The 21,761-nt window shown below is 35.7% G+C and overlaps 2 protein-coding genes across 2 annotated transcripts; both read right to left on the bottom strand.

Moving 5' to 3' along the window:
• Window positions 1-937: 937 nt before the first annotated feature.
• On the bottom strand, window positions 938-3,269 carry HPR (hydroxypyruvate reductase). The gene is made up of 11 exons (XM_078984505.1): window positions 3,078-3,269; window positions 2,913-2,996; window positions 2,621-2,761; window positions 2,391-2,512; window positions 2,216-2,297; window positions 1,971-2,135; window positions 1,811-1,885; window positions 1,540-1,725; window positions 1,412-1,456; window positions 1,175-1,289; window positions 938-1,085 (listed from the first exon to the last, which is right to left on the bottom strand). The coding sequence occupies exons 1-11, from the start codon at window positions 3,198-3,200 to the stop codon at window positions 1,063-1,065; spliced, it is 1,161 nt and encodes a 386-aa protein (XP_078840631.1). The 5' UTR covers window positions 3,201-3,269; the 3' UTR covers window positions 938-1,062.
• Window positions 3,270-5,322: 2,053 nt separating this feature from the next.
• On the bottom strand, window positions 5,323-16,343 carry LOC145035425 (uncharacterized). Its single transcript, XM_078983970.1, has 5 exons — window positions 16,284-16,343; window positions 15,420-15,802; window positions 15,086-15,326; window positions 13,834-14,351; window positions 5,323-5,881 (listed from the first exon to the last, which is right to left on the bottom strand). The coding sequence occupies exons 1-5, from the start codon at window positions 16,341-16,343 to the stop codon at window positions 5,323-5,325; spliced, it is 1,761 nt and encodes a 586-aa protein (XP_078840096.1).
• Between the last annotated feature and the right edge of the window lie 5,418 nt (window positions 16,344-21,761).

The following is a 21,761-nucleotide window of genomic DNA, read 5'->3' as shown; positions in this document are numbered from 1 at the left end:
TTTGGAAGTGGTTAAATATCTTTTGTCTTTTTCCAAGTTTACGGAAGAAGACGTGCACTTGCGAAACGTCTACTCGCCAGAAGTGAAAAGTGCTCAACAAGTACTTTTGTAGAAAAACATTTATTCTCCTCCGAATAACCCAACTTTAACCCAGGTCGTGAACGCAAAAGTACAATAATTTACCCTACATTGCGAATTTATTAAATATAAAGGACATATAATAATGATAATGTGCTATAACTTCATTTGAAAAAGACTTTGATGTTAGTATGTAGATTTATTTTAGGTGTTTACATGAATGGGTAACACCAATGTAACTTGAATAGTTACAATACTAGTTTGTTTTGTTCAACTGTTAGGAGTTATTAGGGCTATAAACGAATTAGATTTTCAGCAAACGAAAGTTCATTTATTTAATAAATGAACGGACATGTACACAAATTTTCATTCGTTTAGTTAAATGAACGAAAATGAACAATGGTCATATTCATTCAGTTATGTTTGTTTATATTTGTTCATTTAAGTTCCTTTTATATTCATATATGTTCAATTATATTTGATTACATTACTATATTATATGTTTAATTATGTTTGTTTATTTCCGTTCGTTTATATTCGTTTAGCATGTTACAAACTTAAGCGAACGAACATGAATAAGAAAACCTGTTCATTTATCCATTCGTGTTCATTCATTTGTCCGGCTAACTTAAATGAACGAACCTAAACAACCAACGTTCATGTTCGGAGTTATTGTTTTTCGCCTTTTGGTGTTCCTATCATATGTTTGAATTTCATTTAAATAAATAAGAAAATTTTAGGTTACTATTTTCTTGAAAAAAGACCAAGACTAAGGGGTACACCATTACTCGTATTGTATGATAATACACTATCGACTTACCTCAAGAATCAAAGCAAACTAGATACAAACCACAATACATATCGAATGCAATTCCACTTGCACATTGCAAATATACATAGAGTAGTGAGCATAAGCAATACACATGTAGACAGTAATCAATGGAATACGTACGCAGTGTCATCCAAGAGAATCATTGCCCATCTTTAGAGTTTGGAAACGGGTAGCCCTGTAAGTATTCAACAATAATTATATATAATAAGTTGTAATTTATGTCAATGCATTTTTTATAAATTTTTATATACTCTTTCTAGTTACCTAGTTGTTTCGCATTGACAATGCTTGGGCATGCTGATGGAGGTGGTGTGTTCTCATCCAAAAACGCGTCTACTTGGTTTGGGTTTGACCAGGTTGGAAACCCTTTGATTTTTCCCTATACATATATTTTCAACAAAATGCAAAAACAAAGTTACAAATCTCATTCATTTCAAATTATAAACATAAATGTAATTAAATAAAGCACATTGTTATCATATGTACTTAACAGTTGCATACCAATACGTTTAGTGCAGCTAGTGTGGCCATTCCTTCACGAGTCCACTGCATAAACATAAACAAATATATGAGAAAACAAAAATAATAATGATTTAAAAAATATAAACAATATATAAAAACTTATTTACCTTTGATGCAGAAGCAATATGAGGGACAACAATGGCGTTTTTCATGTCAGCTAACCCAGGTTTCATGTATGGTTCATCCTCAAAAACATCAAGCCCAACTCGAAACATTGGATTTTGCTTCAAATGCTCCACAAGAGCTTCTTCATCAACCACAGGTCCTCGACTACAGTTTATAAGGATTGCTTCCTATATTTCAGATTTGACTAAATTAGCCTTACGAGGACATGTTTGTCATTTCACGTTTTTTCAAATGTGAAATTACGGATTTTACCTTTTTCATCTTCGAGAGGCGTTCTTTGTTGATGAGATGATATGTGGTTTTGTCCAATATTGGGTGTAGACTTATCTATGTAATCATTATAGCAAAACCAAACATCAAATAGATATAAATATTAAAATAAATATGAAGGGGTAATTATGGAAAAACTTACGACATCAGCTACTTGAAGAACCTCATCCATTGATGATGCGCGTTTCCATGTGACAGGTTCTTCGCCACTGGCTTTCAAGAATTGACCATAAGCTGTAACAAACTTCTCTAGACGTGTGGCTTGGTAAAGATCATAATAAATTAAGTTCATCTTGAATCCTTCAATCTGATAATCAACCAAATGTTTTTCTTTTTCAAGTTTAGTTTAATCACAAAAGGGTAAGATTGTAATTTTCCAACCCTTACCATCATTCTAGCGTATGCAGATCCAATACGACCTGCTCCAATCACACCAACAGTTTGTCCTTTAAGCAAATTCCCCACAAACCTGCAACAAATTAATAAAAGAGTAATCGTTTAAACAATTCCAATAAAGGAGAAAATGTTTTGGTTTTGGTGAAGGGTAAATATGAGATTTTACAGATGTGGAAGCCATCCATCGTATAGGCCAGCTCTCATGAACCCATCAGCTTCAACTATCCTTCTTGAAGCAGCAAGTGAAAGTGATGCTGCTAACTCTGCTGTGGTCTCTGTAAGTACACCCTGCGCATAAATCATAGTTTTTGAAGTTTTAATTCAGATTGTTGGTTTTGTGAAGATAATAAAAATTTATACTTATATTATTAATATGATTATGAAGTATGAACTCACAGGAGTGTTTCCAACAGCAACACCATACTTGGTTGCTGCATTGACATCAACATTGTTGTAACCCACAGCCATGTTGCTGAAAGCTTTTCCACCTGCTTTGCTCAATGCAGAAAACAATGTCTCCCCCCAGTCTTCAGTCAACTAAAACCCAAAATCGACAAATATTCAATAAAGGAAATCAGTTTCCAGATTCATAGCAACTCTAAAGAATCCAGAATCACCAAAAAGCCCCAAATTAAAGTGGAAATACAAGCGTCGATAAACAAAAGCAATCTGAATTACGAAACGTTACCTGGCCGATAACTCCATCGCACCTATTTCCAATCAAAGCAATGATGTCTTCAACAGATAGTATCGTTTTCTTCTCTGTGCATATCTGAAACATAAAAAACATCGATCGACAATTAGAAAATCCAATTTGAAATTGATCATGTGAAGATTAATCAAAACTACTTACTTCAACACGACAATCTTGTTGAACCAGTAAATTAATCCAGCGTGTACCCGGCATGGATTTTGTGCTAACAACTCTGTATTTGCCATTAGGGTTCCATACTTCAATGGAAACTGGTCTCGCCATTTCAGAAAACTTGAAATTGGAGAACGAATTGGTTGTGGTTGACGAGTGAAATGAGTGTGAGCTTCATCACCCTGACGCTTTTTGAACTTGCTGGTTGGATTGATTTGCTGTGGGAGGACTACTGTGTTGTGTGGTGGAGAGTCTTCTGATTTTGAGTTGTGACGTTGACTTTCTGTATCAACCGATGGATGATATGAGTGTGTGGTAGTGTATATGATTATGGTGGAATGACGAAGCAGTTGATTATTTTGAGTTTTGGAAAGTTTGGACCTCTCATTTGCATGTAGGGAAATGAGGATATAGCTATTACCATTGGATGCCACGTATTTTGTTCTTTATCCATTGTTTTGATTTGACTAAGATACCCTTCATATTAACGGTAGATAATCTCCGTATGTTTTTAGTTTTTATAATACGATATAAGAAATAAATGTAAGTTTTTTATTTTTTATTTTTTTTACTCGTCGCATTCTCATTTAATTTGTCAAATGTTATTTTGTAGTTATTTTAAATTAGCTTTTTATATTATTTTATGAATTTTTTCTATTTTATTAAATTAAACATATAATTAAAACTCAATATCCTTATTAGTAATAGAACTTATGGTACAAAAAAATCATTCTCTTTTTAACTATTACCCTCGTTCTCCTGGTACCCTTCTTCTCTTTTTTACTGTATGTTTTTATTAATTTGCTTTTCCCGTTATTTCTTATTATTTCTTCAATTCGATAGAGAACAATGGCAACTCACCCTCCTAACTAAAAATCCATGTTCTTTTCATGTAGTGCCTATATACGTAATTCAGTGTTTGTCCACGGAATATTGAGTTTTAATTATATGTTTAATGTGTATGTCTATAAATAGTATCAAACGATTTCCAAGCCAATTTACAAAAGCTACCACCTACACATGACCCATCAAACATAACAAAGATCTTAATATTATCACTGTTAAGCTTTCAACTTTTACCATTCATTTTGTCCCTTCAATTAATTCAAACATATACATTCCACAAAAAAAACAAACAAACACCTATCTAACCCATGCAACGCATGAGATCCTACGAGTTTTGTACTAAGGCATGGTACTTTTTAAAAATATTTACAATGTGTGGTAGTTCCCAATATAATTACCAAAACATGGTATTTTGGTATTTATAGTTACTTATCAATTTAAATTAAATGGAATATACATAAATCAATTTCACTCGAATTTTTACTTACTTTAAACCAATGTTGTAAAAATCGTTCGACGTTAGCTAATCGGTGGACTGGGGTTAAGGGATTAATCGGCTAGGCGGAGATTAACCGGGGAATTAATTGGGGACCATTAATTACTAATTTGTTAGATTTTAAAAAATTAAATATGACTAATATCATATAAAAGTTCATAAATACCACTAGTATCATAATAAAATAGGTTAATATGATAAATACAACATTAATCATACCTCAAATAGTTTCTATTGAGATATAACTTCTTCAAAATGTTAAAAATTCATCGGGTTCTACTGTTTCAGTCATTTTGTATGCATAGATTAATCGTTAGGCGCTCTCTAATCGGTCGAGTAACGCCTAGGGATTAATCGAAGATTAATCGGGACCTAATCGAGATTTTTACACTGCTTTAAACCAATTTTACAATAAAAAAAATGAGTTATAGATAATATCTATCCACCATAATTTTTATAGTAAGAATTTATAATTAAAATTAAAAGAAATGATCATGTCTTTATTATATCAAAGTTTTTTTTCTTTTTATTTTGTTAAAATAGTTTTTTGTTAAAAGCATATTTGCTCGAGTGATTAATAAAATCACTTAAACTTGTTCAAAACAATTTTAAGCTAAATTATCAAGTAATAAATATTGCGGATGTTATTTTTTCTTAATAATTCTATATCAACAGTTGTTTAATTCTTGACAAAACAACATATAATTTTTTTCTAACTTTTATGAATAAAAGCATAATCACAAAAGTAACAAAACTAAAAACAACCATCAAAGGTCATAAATACAAATATATACCTTGCATAAATCTTATACAATCAAACATCACTAAAAAAATTCTAATAAATCCTACTTGATCAACCACAATTACACATCAGCAGGTCGTTTTCTAGGTTTAGAGGGACATGTTTTTTTGATTATGACCGCTTTGTCTACACAATCCACAAAGATTAACCTTTTTTCCGTCTTTAATATCCATTCCATTTTGTAGCCTTGTCGAGTGAGGATGACCTTTTTCCTTTCGTTTTAGCTCTGAATTTGGAAGCATTTGTCTAATAGATGTCTCGGGCCAATATGCTTCATGAGGAACTGGGAAAAACTCAGGTGCCCAAGTATCAGAATACTCAAAAATTGAGTAAAATTGTTGAATATATTGACTCGTATTTAAAGAAAGAAATGCACATGCACTCAATACATGAGAGCACGGATATTTATATATTTCCCACTTACCACAAGTGCAAGTTTTTTTCTCTAAATCAACTACTTGCACATTTTTGCCTTTTTTAGTAACCACCTCAAATATTCCTTTCGCCCAGTTGAAAGATTTCAAGGTATGTGCACTAGCTTTTGTCATTGATGCTGCTTGTTTTGCAACAACGTGTGGATTAAACACATCTCCATTAGCTTGAGCAACATATCCCAAAGAACGCCTCACATCAAAGTAGTGAACCAATCTATAGAATGTAAGTTGGACACACGAAGTTATTGCTAAAAACGAGCACCTTTGAGTACACTGTTAAAAATCTTAGACATATTTGTTGTGAGTAAACCGTAACGCTTTCCACCATCATGTGCAAGTGTCCATCTACGAAGTGAATGCCCCTCGAGCCATTAGCGAGCTTGTGCATTAAGTTTACCAATTTCTTCCATGATAGAGTTAAACTTGCGAACTTGATTCTGGCGTCCGGCACGGTAAGCTTGTAACGCCCGTGTTTCTGGGCTTGCCATTTTTAGCAATGTAATAGTCTAGGTTAACCTTTGTAACTAAATTTTAAATAATAAAAATGTATTATTTGTGAATTATGTGATTTATGTGTGTATTTTCTTAATTTTTATAATTTAATGAATTAAGAATAAAATAAGCATCAAAATTAAAGTGTGAGATAAGCCCGACATCTTTGCATAAAGTTGTAGTGGTTGAAACAAGGATTCCGGAGATATAAGGAATGTCAAAATCCGAGTTATAACGAAGAAGTTATGACCTGTCGAAGTTTCGCGACAGAACCGACACGACGCCGAGTGACGTAAAATATGAATTTAAGGTAGAGCGATATTTAGCCTTACCAACGTAAACGAAAGTCGTAGATTTCGTTAAACCGAGAGCGTGCATAAAAGGAACGCCCAAATCTGACTTCGTATGAGGAAGTTATGATTTTATGAAGTTTCGACTTAGCAGTATACAGCCCGAATACTCGATTTGAGATCGAGCGGTTTTTAGCCAAAACAATCTAAATGAGAATCGAAGATCTTGTTGTTAGTAGCGAAGCAATGAAAAGTTAGGCGAGAACGGACGTCAGACGAAGAAGTTATGAATTTATAACGAAGTTTTTCTGTCCCGACCTTCTAAAAATAAATAATAAAAATAAAAGTCAAAATTAGCCGACGGAGTCTAAATGAAAGTTGTAGAGTATGGTCTGACCTTCGCGTGGATATAAATAACGTCGAAAACGGAGCTCGTATGCGAAAGTCAGCAAGTCAAACCGTTTGACTCAATTTTCCCATGAGTACTAAAATTCACATTATGAAACTTCTCCCAAAACTCTCTTTGTATGAGAAATCTCTATAAGTATGTTAAATCTCTCCCAAATCTCTCTAAGTATGTGAAACTTCTCCCAAAACTCTCTTTGTATGAGAAATCTCTATAAGTATGTTAAATCTCTCCCAAGTCTCTCTAAGTATGTGAAATCTCTCCCAAATCTCTCCAAGTATGTGAAATCTCTCTCGAATATCTCTCTGTATGACAAATCTCTCCAAGTATGTGAAACCTCTCTCAAACATCTCCTTGCATGAGAAATCTCTCCAAGAATGTCAAATCTCTCCCAAATCTCTCCAAGTATGTGAAATCTCTCCCAAATCTCTCTCAAAAGCTTCCCGTAACTTTTTAGAATCATTCGGGTCATTCCGACCCTTAACCGGGTCAAAAACGGCTTAAAACGGGATAAAAACAAGAAAAATGGACCTTAGGAACCGAAACCCTCTTATAAGAGGCGAAGTTCCTTAGGTCATCTCTCGCTGTGAAACTCCAAAACAAGAAAAATGGCCCCCGTCTTTTTGATTTAAACGACTACAAAAAGGGCTTTTCGCCTATCCCCTGAATATCGAAACTATCATCTCTCATAAACACCCATCACGGACCCTTGGGTCATCTCTCGCTGTGAAACTCCAAAACACGAACCAGAGGAGTGTCATATTTCCCGAAGCCTTATCACATGTATATACGGGAGACCTTCGGGAATGTCGCGCATGTAGCAGACAAAATTCAAGCATAGAAGCTTGGGACAGATAGAGTACAAGTCCTGCCATGAGCTTCGGGCTAAGGTTGCCCAGAAGAACGAGTGAATGTCCTATCATTCAAAAAAGGCATAGTCGCGTAAACCAAACCCACATACTTCCTACCGAGCTACAAGAGCTGTCAGGTCAAACCTGTCGAACTACTCAACAATGAAATTGAAGAACCAAGTTTCTCACCCTGAAAAGTTCTCGTCCTATTCTTCAAATTAGAAAGACAAATTGCTCACAATTCCATCGATTTCAGAGGCCCCGACAACATCTCTAATAGAAACCTTTACTATCTGCCTCGCATTGACGAATAGGCCGACCAACCTCAAGAAACGAGGTACCCTTCAGGAATTGGACCTAAGATCCGAATATCACCAGTCACGAGTATTGAAGAAGGATATCCGAGAACAATCCTCCAATTTCGATGCAGACGCTGAAAGTTCGTAGTGATAACCCTCGGATAGGACCAAACCACTCGTTGGAGTCATGAACGTAATAAATAGGATATACCCTTCTTGCTAGGATCAGTTCATCATCGTCATTGCAAATGACTTACGTATCTACCCTCGTAGTAAGAAGGAAACCAAGGAGAACAGTTAAAACAAACCACGAAAGCATTACGATCAGAGAAGTATTACCCGAAGTTCTCTAGATACGAGTTTTGGAATTGAGGAGTTCAATTCGCAAGACACATCGTTACCAAGGTGGGAAATTCATGAGGACCCTTTCAATTGATCAAAACCGTTGAGAAACAATCAGCATCGAAGGCGTTAGCAGAAATACGCCAAAAATTCTGGGTCTTGCTGACCTACCGTCTTAATTCCTTTGGAACTTCTCGAAAAAAAAAAAAAAAAAACGAACCCCCTCCCAACTTTGACCCTAAAGGGAGCAACCCTTGACAGGAAGAGAAACAAGAAGAAGAAACCTTTAGAACACCGGTATAACCGACGAAATTCCTTTAGAGACACTCACTCTGGGAAGGCTTAGTACGCTTCGGAAAGCATGGAAAGCCAATACCCCAAATAATTGTGTCTTTCGAGATTCTTGTCAGAATCAGCCCTGTAACTCGCTCCTTCATTCTACTCCCGCGAGTTTGGTAAAGTACACTCTACCCAACACGTCCCAAATTTACAAGAAGTACCTATCCGATGAGACTCTTGCAATTCCCCTCGACGAGATCGAGTTCCACAAGAGCCTCACCTTCTTAGAAGAACCATGGTGACTATGGATCGAGGTCAAGCGGATGAAACAACGCCACTTCCCATTAGTGAAAGTTCGCTGGAATATTAACCATGGACCTAGAGTCACATGGGAGCGCGTGAGTCAGTCGATTAGGAAGTATCCTCACTTCTCGGCTTGATTATTCATGCCTACTCCTTGCCTAACTTCAAATTTCGGGACGAAATTCCCTCTAACGGGGGGATGATATGACAACCGTCAAATTTCGGTTAAGTCAAAGTCAACTAAAGTCAGCAAGTCAAACCGTTTGACTCAATTTTCCCATGAGTACTAAAATTCACATTATGAAACTTCTCCCAAAACTCTCTTTGTATGAGAAATCTCTATAAGTATGTTAAATCTCTCCCAAATCTCTCTAAGTATGTGAAACTTCTCCCAAAACTCTCTTTGTATGAGAAATCTCTATAAGTATGTTAAATCTCTCCCAAGTCTCTCTAAGTATGTGAAATCTCTCCCAAATCTCTCCAAGTATGTGAAATCTCTCTCGAATATCTCTCTGTATGACAAATCTCTCCAAGTATGTGAAACCTCTCTCAAACATCTCCTTGCATGAGAAATCTCTCCAAGAATGTCAAATCTCTCCCAAATCTCTCCAAGTATGTGAAATCTCTCCCAAATCTCTCTCAAAAGCTTCCCGTAACTTTTTAGAATCATTCGGGTCATTCCGACCCTTAACCGGGTCAAAAACGGCTTAAAACGGGATAAAAACAAGAAAAATGGACCTTAGGAACCGAAACCCTCTTATAAGAGGCGAAGTTCCTTAGAACCCGAAGGTCCTCTTAGGGACCGAAAGTAAGAGGACCGAACCCGAGCAGGAGGAACCGAACCCAAGAGCAGGAGGAACCAAACCCGAGCCCAGTAGGAACCGAACCGAAGGTACTGTTCACCCGAACCGAAAGTCCTGTTCACTACAGTTCGCTCGGTTCTGACATTCTCGCCTTTTATCGCCGAACCGAGCCTCGGTCTCTGATCTCTATTCTCTCGCTCGGTCTCTGATCTCCGCTCCTCGCCCTCTGTTCTCTCCTCCCCCTCTCGGTTCCTACCCTCTCCCTTCTCTCCTCTCGGTTCTGCCTCCCTCTCTCTCTCGGTTCAGCATCAGGAGGCCGAGCCTCGGCCAGAATTCGTAAAATTGTCACTTTTAGCCCATTTTTGATATTTTTAACATTTTAAGCCCGTTTTCGTGATTTTAAAGCGGGATTTTCTCCAGAAATTATATTTTAACATAATAAACCCTAAATATTCATAATTTAAACATATTTTGATGAAAATCATTATTTAAATAATAAAAATCAAGTGGGTGAATTATTAAAGGTGGAGTGTTGACTTTGCCTTATCCAATGTCACAAGCAACCACCCCACACCCACTCTTTGACTAACCATACCTCCCCACCTTACCTAGGTCACTTCAATGTCCCTTACACTCATATTACACTCATTCCCACGTTTTTAGAGCTGAATATTCATCCTCTCTCCTCACTTCTCTCATTTACTCTCATTTCACAAGAAGATCAAACTCTTTCCTCTCTCACTTTATCTCTCTAGAAATTCGAGATTCAAGGGCTGAGCTTGAGTTTTTCCTCCACATTTGGTAAGCATAATCCATTCTCTTTATGATTATCTCACTTATTTCCACTCAAATCATGGATATCTTACACAAACTCCATTATATTTATGTTAGAGCTTCGAATCTTCAAGTGATTCTTCAAGTGTTCTTAGGTTGAACACTTCTCTTCTTCAACACTTATCTACTGAAATCACTCAAGGTGAGTTCATACCCCTACATTCTCATGATTTCTCAAGTTTTCAGGGGGGGAATACAAGTTAAAACACTAAGAACATAACTAAAATTTTCTAACAGCCTTCATCAGAAAAGTTCAACTCCATTCACGGGCTGTTTTGGGCCTCTTAAACATTTTTGTTTTCTAAACTGTACAAGGTGCAAATAGTTCAAGTTTGTAGATTTAAAATGACTACTTGCACATCTCCATACGATTTTTCTACAATTTATGGTGATTTTTACAAAACTGCCTATCATTTCAAACAACAATCCGGACCAGTCTGTGATTTTGGACTTTTTCACCCAAGTTAGAGGTCATTATAAATTGTGATAAAAATTATGAGCAAACTAGACACATTTTGTGAACTCTCAGAAGTTACGGATCTAGTTTTTGACTTCGTATGATTTTTCTATGATTTTTCCAAAACTGGGCAGAATTGCTAAAGTTAGCCAACAGCATGTAAATATCATAACACTTTGTATTATGTTGAGCAAAGTGTATAATTATAAGTTCTAATATTTGAATGTGTTTCCTTGTTAGTTTATCATTATGAACTGAAACTAAGTCATTCATATTAAATATTATTCATTCATTTTAGAAACGTATTATTTAACTATAAAAAGTATAGTTTGATAAATTCATAACACTAATACATTTCCATAAAAGAGTTCATGCATATTATATACATTTTAGATAAACTATAATAGGTATAGTTTATGATACATCACTCAACGCACTCGTACAAGAAGGGTACATTCATACAAGAAATATTTATATTCACACACATTTCACGTAAACTTGTTAACCTATATTGTGAGACTCTCTCTCTCTCTCTCCCCGTACGTCCGAGTGCGGGATATAATTCCTGGTAGTTATAATCAGAATCTCCTTGAGGGAGAACGTGATACTTGTATATAGATCTATATTGGGTTTGACACCCCACACCTTGCTGCTAGCTACAGTTGGACCTGCAGGTCTACGGGTGACAAATGTCATTTTATTTTTCGCAACACTGAGAACGTCGTGGCAGGTTCACATAGTCATAGTATGATTATAGCGACTCACATAGGGATATAACAATCCATAAGTTTACGGGATTTTATTTTTAAAACCTAAACGAGTTTTATGTCGATTTAAAATCACCTTTTTATCTCTATGAGTACAGATATTACTGTACACTTATGGTTTTGGTAGTTACGACTACACATCATTTGAAACCACATTTATACTTTTAAGTATGGTCAATACTTGTTATTTCTCGGTCCTCTAATTTAGGACTACATATATATAAAGTATAAACGAACATGAGAACATACAGAAATTTCATTTAATTCAAATGCGTCCATGTCCATTTAAGTGCATAACAATTTCTATTAATAAGAAAGGTTACTTATACATTTTGGTCTTCAGTCATAAGACTACATTACGCAGATTTAAAGAAAATATCGGATTTTCTGGATACATATTCTAACGCTTTTACAAGGAAAACGATTTACTTTTCCAATGAAATCTCTTATGAACTCACCAACCTTTGTGTTGACACTTTTCAAAACTACTTGTATTCTCAGGAATTCAGTGAAAACAGGAAATCAACAACGTTTTGAGGATGGGACGATAAATCGTCAAACAGTTCATTTTGTATTATAATGTAATTGATGTGAATCATGTAAACATGTGCTTTGATGTAACGTTTTCAATTATGTTTGTGTTGGTTGTATTTACTTTGAACACTATTATACTCATTGTTGTGATACTCTACATGAAGTCCTCCACCCCCGGACGTTTCCGCCATCCTTGGTTTGGGGGTGTGACACGAGGATCCCGAAGAGCGTTATTCCAGAGCCGAAACGCTGCCCGCGAGGAGCCCGGTTTTGTGAAGATCTTCCAGATCTACGGAGAAACACCTCTTCTGCAAGCCGTAGTGCTGCCCGATCATCTTTTGATCAAGTGAGTGTGTAGTTATTTTCATTCCAACGCAATATTATGAAGTATTTCCTATAAAATACGTGTTATGTGTATATATTTGGTTGTTATACGTGTGAATGTATATTCACTCTCTTCTATCTTATAGATATGATGTATTCTCTATTAAATACGTGTTATGTGTGTATGCCTCATCTGTTATGTGGAATATGTATTGCTTAAAGCATGTTATACAGGTTTTTAAACTATGTATAAAAACGTATATTTTTATCTACTAATATGTTGGGTAGAACATGGGTAGATAATTGGTGTGTAATAAACAGATGAGAGCCCTCGGTGTTATTGGTGTTATTCTAGTCATTCAGCAGAGTATGGATGACGACCACGGACTATTCTAGACTGTCCCGTGGAACACTAGCAGGCTCATTACCTGTAGGTGTTGTGAACGACGTGTTCACCGGTGTACTCTATCCCCCACATGGTTGCCTTTAGGACACTTAATGTTGAGGAAGCCCCTCTGCAGTAATGTCCGTCCCGATGAAAAATCCTGAAATAGGTTCCTTATAATAGACGTTATTTTTAGGAACGTAAGGTGAGGATAACGGGAATGGGTAATCGGGTTTATTGTTGATTGTTGAAATTAAATATAATTATTGTGGGTTGAAAACCCTATATGCTCACCAGGCTCCCAAGCCTGACCCACTCAGTTGATTTATTTTACAGGAAGTGGCGCAAGAGCTTAAGATGGGCGAACATCAAGTTGTTTTGTTTACAAGTCTGTATATGTATGTATTTGTTGAATGACTTGTAATGCTATCGTTTATGCTTTATGATCTGTATCGGAACATGACATCCCGTCTTTTGATTATGATATGAAATCATATTTCTTTATGAAATGTTTTGATAAATATCTATTTTATCATGTTTTGTTTTTGGGAACAAATTCCGCATCTCTTTTAAAATTAAAAGGATTTACTCTGAAAATTATTTTAAAAAGCATAAATGAAATCGGTCTTTTCTGACCGAGATTTTGGGGATGTCACAAAGCTAAAACTTTCAGATGTGAATTGTGAAACTTGTCATGGAAGTTGTTGACAAAATGTCGCAAACAATACATGTAAAAAAATGCTTAAATGTGAGTTTTAAATTAAATTTATCATAAAAGTGGTTAATAAAAAAAAACAAACCTGTGAAAACTTTGTGGCTCTAACCATGGAGATCCTTGTTCATTAACAACCTTTAAGATTCCACTATGTCGGTCAGATATTAAACAAATGCCATCACGCTCTTTCACCACATGTTTCTTAACATAACTAAGAAACCAATACCAATTATTATATGATTCATTCTCAACAATAGCAAATGCAATAGGAAAAATCTGATTATTACTATCAACCCCCATTGCAATCATCATCTTGCCCTTGTATTTACCATATAAATGTGTCGCATCAATGCTAATAACAGGCCGACAATGCTCAAATCCACGGATAGATGGCACAAAAGCCCAAAAAACACACCTGAACTCTACCCGATCCACATTACTACTCTCCACTTGATCCACATTACTCAATCTAGCAGTGCACCATTCAACTGCAGTCCCTGGATTGAAACACTGAAGTGCAACAAGAAACTTTGGTAAAGCAATATAAGATTCCTCCCAGTTTCCAAATATGTGTTCAATTGCCTTCTGCTTTCCCACCCATACCTTCTTGTACGAAGGAGTATATCCAAATTTATCAACTATTTAAGCTCTTAAAGTAGGAACACTAATAGATGGTTGTTCCTTTATAAGGTGTTCAGTTTCTTGAGCGGTCAAGTTTGCATCTAGATTTGGGTGGTCTTGAGTAATTCTATATTGAAAACAAGTATGTGGACCAATGTATCATGTTATTTCAAAATAACCACTGCGTTGATGTTTACATGCACACAGTTGCCACTTACAACTTGTTTGTGAGCATAACTTACATCTTACCTTCCAAATTGTTGGGCATGTTTCAACCACTTCATATTGTTGATGCTTTTTAATCGTATAAAGTTTGATAGCTCTGATAAGTTCATCCTTATTTAAAAAAAAAATCTCCTAACTCTTGAGTTAAATCATTTTTACTTTGAGAGTGTGATACCATCCAATTGTCATCATTAGCCACATCTATTCCTTCTAAACTACTCCTTCCGCCCCAAAATTATAGTTCATCATTCCTTTTTGGTTTGTCCCAAAATAACAATCAACTTCTAAAAATAAATAATATTTTTACCAAAATATCCCCTCATTATTACTTAACCAACTAAGCATTTAATAGAACATTAAATGCAAAGTAAGGACAAAACTATAATTTTATTATATAAAGTTAGTGATAATTAATGTTTTTCTTAATCTGTGTGTTTTTTGTCTGTGGACAATAATATTGTGACGGAGAGAGTATTAAAACTAGAAGATACCTCAATGTCATCTCCTTCTACGGTTGCATTTCTCCCATTCTCAATTTCACATTCATCTCCACTTTCGTCTTTTTCATTGTCCATGTCAAACCCACTATTCATATCATTGTTCACAACCGCAAATTGGGAAATTATGTTAAAGTCCTTGTTCAAAATCATGTCTGTCAAACTGACAGTATGATTCATAGTGGGTAATAAATTGGTGTTTGTTTCTTGTTCTATCAAAATCGGTTCATGAGTTCTGCAAGTAATGTTACAAAAAAATAATCAACAACAAATTAATATAAGTAAAAAAGAGTTTAAAAAAAATGATGTATCAAATAAGTCTTCATACCTAGGTGTTATATTCGTGTGATCTTTATTGCCACTAACTTCAACCTCTAAGTATAAATCTATGTTGCTTAGTTCTTGATGGAGACTAAGCACATCAAACATGATCTCAACGTCATTATCGTCCTTGATTGGGAGAGGTATATATTTCATTACCTTTCCAACAACTGATGGGTATCTGCAAATTACTTTAATATGACATTGTTGTCTATCAATTGATGTCGCGATATGAATTTGTTTGATTAAGTCATTGAATTGTGTTCCATATTGAACCTTGATATCTTTACTTGGAGGCTTGTTGTAGGTTATACCTTCTTCACCATCACAAATTTTACCATCACGATAACACAACAATGTAACAAATTTTGATGGCATATTGATGACAATCTATAAACAACAAAACATTAAAAAAAAAGTCATATAATATAACACATTAATACAAAACATAATTTCATATAAAATAAAACATTAATATAAAGCATATTTAATTGATTATAAAACCTATAAACATATACAAAAGAAAACACTCCATAATGTTTTGGTTATAAAACCTATAAATATATAAAAAAAATCACTATATGATAGCATAAGATTAAATTAATACACAAATATATAAGAGTATAAGGTATGGGTCATGTTGCATCTCGTTGTTGCTGAGGTGGAGCATCCTCAACACCCTTAAGAAGCATCAACACCCCTCCCTCCCTTCTTGTTGTATCTAGTTGTGTTGCTTCTTGTTGTGGCCATGACTAGATGCAACGTGATTTTCTATTGGTTGCCTAAATTCTCTCTTTCTCTCTATATCTATCTATCTATCTATCTATCTCTCTCTTTCTATATCTCTCCTCTTAACATGGTGTTATAAGACCATGAACACCACCCCCTCTTCTTGTTGCTTCTTGTCATAAAACCACTTCAAGTTGCCCATACCATATGCTCTAATGGAATGGAAAGTGACGAAAGAAAGTTGAATCGGTAACAGTGAATCATAATCAAATTAATTTCTATACTATACAATTGTTGACTAAAAAAACAATACACAATCTCCAACCAAAACCATTGACAAAGGACAAATTAAACAAAGAATCCAAGAAAATTTACTTACCTACAACTTCATGAACAACGCAATTACAATAAGAAATTCAGGTAATTGTAAATGGATTGTAGGCAATTAGGATGAGTGTAGGGAGACTCGTTGTCGCTGGTTGTTTTCGTAGCGGCAACACACTGATGACGGACACGTGAGAGAATGCGTGAATATTAATCGCGTGAAGTTAACGAATAAAAAAAGGGTTTGTTATTATTTGTTTTTCAACTACAATTACTTGGTAAATAAGTTTTAAACTACCCTTATCTTGTAAATACTTTTTCCAACTGTTATGTTTTTGTAAAAAAACTCGGGATCCTACACTAGTTTCACATAATATTTTAATATAATAATTATAATAAATGTAGTAATACATGGATATTAATTTTATTAATAAACTTACATTTTATTTAAAATTTCCAAAATTAAAACTTATTATTTATTTTATTTGTTTAAATTTAAAACATAAAAAACATTTTCATTATAATAATTCATTATATTTCTTATAAATTCAAAGTTCTCAAATATTTTGATATTTATATTTAACTGTTTTTTTTTTAAATTAACTGTTGGATAAGGTGTCTAAGTCCATAACTATTTCTGGTATGTACTTGACCCGACCCGGCATGGTCCATTTGGGTTGCATGGCACCATGCAATTGGATAGACTAAATGAGAGAAATAACGCTTGGAGATTATTAATATATTATAAGTTCTAATATATTAATAATAATATTATTTGATTAGTTTGATCAAGAATTAATTTAGAATTAATTAAGTGATCAAAAGATAACTAATTAAATATATGGGTTGATTAAGTAAATCATCCATATCTTGTATAGTGGGCTAAAAGGCTCCATGGATCATCAAGTTGGGTTCCACCCATAGGATGCTCCATGGGAGTTACAAACCCATGGGTCATGGAAATGAAGAGTCATGACACATTAGGGTTTAACCCTAGATGTGTCAACACTATATAAGTAATATGATCTCCTCCCAAATCGGTTACACATATACACACTAAGTAATAGAGGGCTTGGCCGATTTTTGAAGAGTGTGTATTCTCTCATAAGTTCTTCCAAGAGCATTTGGTGTTGTGTGAAGCATTTGAGGCATCACCACTTGGGGTGCTAGGCTCACAAGGTTTCAAGGAACACAAGCAACAACAAGGTAAGTTATTCTATCTATACTTTATGTTTAAATTGTTCCCCATGTATGCTAGATAGTAATATAACCTTGGAAATCAACTTTGCATGACAAATTAGACAAACATAGATCCAAGGTTATTAGGGTTGCATGTACACTTAGGAAGTGTTAGAATGCTCAAAACCCATCAGTGGTATCAGAGCCAGGTTTTTTGTTCTTATTTGTGCTTAAAAGTTGAAAACAGAATCGAAAATTTGCTGTCTGCGAACGGACTCGTCGAGTCTATTGGGGGGACTCGTCGAGTCCATGAGTATCTTCAACCAACTCGGCGAGTCAATTTATGCACTCGGCGAGTAGGGTCGAATGAGTGCAGAATTTCGATTCAGTTGCTGGAAAATGAATTAGAAACATTACCCTAAACTGTTTTGGTAATTAAAAACTTGTTTTTGGTGGTGTAATGTCTTTGCTAATTCATTTACAACAACTAGTTATCAAAATTACAAAGTTTTATGTAATTTTTGATTGTGTTCATAGTCATGTTCTTGTTCTTATGATGTTTTAGATGATCATAGGAATTATTTGTAACCTATTTGGTAGTTTAATTCTTGATCATAATGTGTTTTAATGGAGTCCATAACTTATCCTTAAGTTATGGAAAACCAAGAGTCACACTTGAGTTAAAACCATTAAGAAAAACACAAGAGTTAGAAAAATGAAGAGTCTTCATTTTATTACTCTATTAAACACATAAGTTACAAGAAATGAAAAGTTTTGAAAGTTACAAAACTTGCCCTCAAGTTTTGGAACAAGTAAAGTTAAGTTAAAACTTTAAGTTCCAACCCCTAGAATTTTAAAAGTTAAAATTCAACCCTTATACTTATATTATGATGATTTAATAATTATATATATATGTATAAGAACAAGTCGTCTTACCGCTAGTACGCCTCATTCACGAAGCCGGTCTATAAGGTGGGTATAAGGTTGTTGCCTATAAAATGGTGACTTAATGGGTGAATATTCTCACCCACCGCTTGCTTGACTGGTGGAGGGTCGTTAGCCGAACGGGTAAGACAAGGACTTATAAATTCTCATTCAAAGTATGATGAATATATAAAGTAACTAAATGTTTATTAAATTCCCAATCTTAGTTACTTTAGGAAAAATGTGAATAAGGTGCTAATCCATGAAATTACACTTTACACTTTGTCTGAGTCGTTGGTGGAGCGTGTGTGGTTAACCGGCACACTAACTTGGACTTAACAAGGTAGGTAAAGGGTGACTTAAGGTTTATTATAGTATCGGTGGAGCGTGTGTGGTTTACCGGCACATCGATTGAGTGATAAACTTTAAGGGTACCAAGTGATTTGCATGGTTACTTCACACCTCGTTTTGTGATCCTCGGCATCCCAGTCACAAAACCTGGAGGGCACTCCCGAGATTGAAACATGCCTTTGAAAAGTTCATTGGATCTCAAAGAATCTAGGAATTTCTAAAACCAATAAAAACTAAATATTTATTATTTCGGTTTTCGTGGTGGAAATTGGTGAATCGTCATTCACCTACCTTTCAAATATGGTATAGCTTAGATTACAGCATACCTCTTCTAAGTTATATTATATTGTGATTGGATCCTAGCCTTAATATTACATTTGGGTGTTTTATTAAGGACTCTCTTAAATCTAAACTAAACTTGTTCTTCTTTTCAGATGTCTTCAAATAATGCTTCTGGCTCGAATCCTAATGGCTCCTTTACTCTTATGAGTCTGTGTGGGAAAGTCACCTTTGATGGATCCAACTTCAATAAGTGGATCAGAAACATCAGGATGATTACCCGCTACGAGGACAAAGAATATGTCCTTGACAAGGAGCTTAAGGAAATTGACGAGTCCACTGCAACTCCACAGGAGATCGCTGACTTTCATACTCATGAAAGAGATGCAACCAAGGTGGCTTGCATCATGTTAGCCACCATGACAGCTGAACTCCAAAAGTCTTATGAAGACTTCTACCCTTATGAAATGCACCAAGATTTGATGGAAAGATACCATCAAAGTGCACGACAAGAGAGGTACGAAGTCATCTGCTCCATGATAACGACCATGATGAAGGACGGAGAGTCCGTCACGAGCCACATGCAGAAAATGCAAAGGTATGTGGATCGGTTGCTGAAGCTCAATGTGAACTTCCCTGAGGAGCTTGCAATAGATATCATTTTGCACTCCTTACCATCGTGCTATGATCAATTCCGCATGACATATCACATGAACAAGGAAGAGGTCACCCTCAGCAAACTTTAGGGACTTCTCAAGACCGCAGAAACAGGTCTTAAGGGGAAGTCGGTTGCTATCACTCCTACTCCAGAAACAACTCCGGTCTTGGCAATCGGGCAGAGTCGAGGGAGGAAGAGAAAGAGATCTTCAAAGGGTACCAAGGCTCGGACCCTTGATGGCTCTTCTTCAAGTGGAACCAAGAAAGGTTTCATTACTCCTTCTTCTGACCCAAAAGAGGCTGAATGCTTCTATTGCCACGAAAAAGCTCATTGGAAGCGGAACTGCCCAAAGTACCAGCAAGATGTAAAGGATGGGAAAGTCAAACCCAACCATGCAGGTATTTACACTATCATTTCTAATAACTCACCCCATTCGAAATCTTGGGTCCTTGATACAGGTTGCGGTATTCATATTTGTTGTGACTTGCAGGGACTAGGAAGAAGTGAGAATGTGGAGCAAGGAAGAATAAACTTAATCATGGGGAATAGGAAAGTTACACCTGTCACCAAGATTGGAGTTTATACTTTATCGCTAAGTAGTGGGTTAAATTTAGATTTGAATAAGTGTTGTTATTCGCCAGAAATGGCAAGAAATATTATTTCCTTTCATGCATTGTACAAACAAGGTTTCACCTTTTCGTTTGATAATGAAGTTGGTTCGATTAATGCTTTCTTTAATAATGTACTTTATTTTAAAGCATTACCTTGTGATGGTGTGTATGAAGCTGTATCTATTGTAGATAACTTAGGAAATAATGTTTTGTGTATTGATTCTACTACTAATAATAACTTGGATAGAGCATCATTATGGCATTGTCGTCTTGGACATATAAGCAAGAAACGCATAGGCCAACTCCAAAAGGATGGAGTCTTGGAGTCGTTTGACCTAAAGTCAAATGATAGTTGCGAATCATGCTTACTTGGAAAAATGACAAAGTCACCCTTCACAGGCTCATGTGAAAGGGGTGAAGGTTTGTTGGACCTTATACACACGGATGTGTGTGGACCATTCAAACATGCCACAAGGGATGCTAATCGTTATTATTTGACTTTTACCGATGATTACAGTAGATATGGATATGTCTACTTAATCAAGCATAAGTCAGAGACTTTCGAGAAGTTTAAGGAATTTAAACAGGAAGTCGAGAATCAATTGGGCAGGAACATTAAGATGCTTCGATCCGATCGAGGTGGTGAGTATCTTAGTTCAGAGTTCCTCGACTATCTAAAGGAATGTGGGATTATCTCACAATTGACACCTCCCAGGACACCGCAGTTGAATGGTGTGGCTGAGAGGCGTAATCGAACCTTGTTGGACATGGTTCGTTCCATGATGAGTCGAGCTTCGCTACCAATCTCATTCTGGGGGTATGCCTTAGAGACTGCCGCCCATATCCTTAATCTAGTCCCTACAAAGAAAGTTTCCAAAACTCCTCACGAGATGTGGACTGGTAAAGTACCTAAACTAGACCACATCAAGATTTGGGGCTGCGAGGCTTTCGTGAGACGCGAGACTCATGATAAGCTCGAACCCCGAAGCGAGAGGTGTATTTTCATCGGCTACCCACAGCAATCCTTTGGTTACCTCTTCTACAGACCTAGTGACAATGTGGTCTTTGTAGCAAGAAGAGGAGTCTTTCGAGAAAGAGAGTTTATAAGCCAAGGAGACAGTGGGAGGCAAGTTGATCTTGAAGAAATTCAAGAATCAAGTGGTGAAGGAACTTCAAACTCTAGCCCTCAACTTGAGGAGGAAACTCCTGTTGAGCCAATTGACGAATCTGTACCTCTGAGGCGTTCCACGAGAGTTAGGAGTGCACCTGAGCATTACTATGGATTCCATATTAC

This window comes from Lactuca saligna, chromosome 3 (assembly GCF_052625555.1).
Source record: "Lactuca saligna cultivar CGN05327 chromosome 3, ASM5262555v1, whole genome shotgun sequence".
NCBI classification, from domain to species: Eukaryota; Viridiplantae; Streptophyta; class Magnoliopsida; order Asterales; family Asteraceae; genus Lactuca; species Lactuca saligna.
The sequence above is the reverse complement of the archived record's forward strand: the minus strand, read 5'-3'. Positions and strand labels throughout refer to the sequence as shown.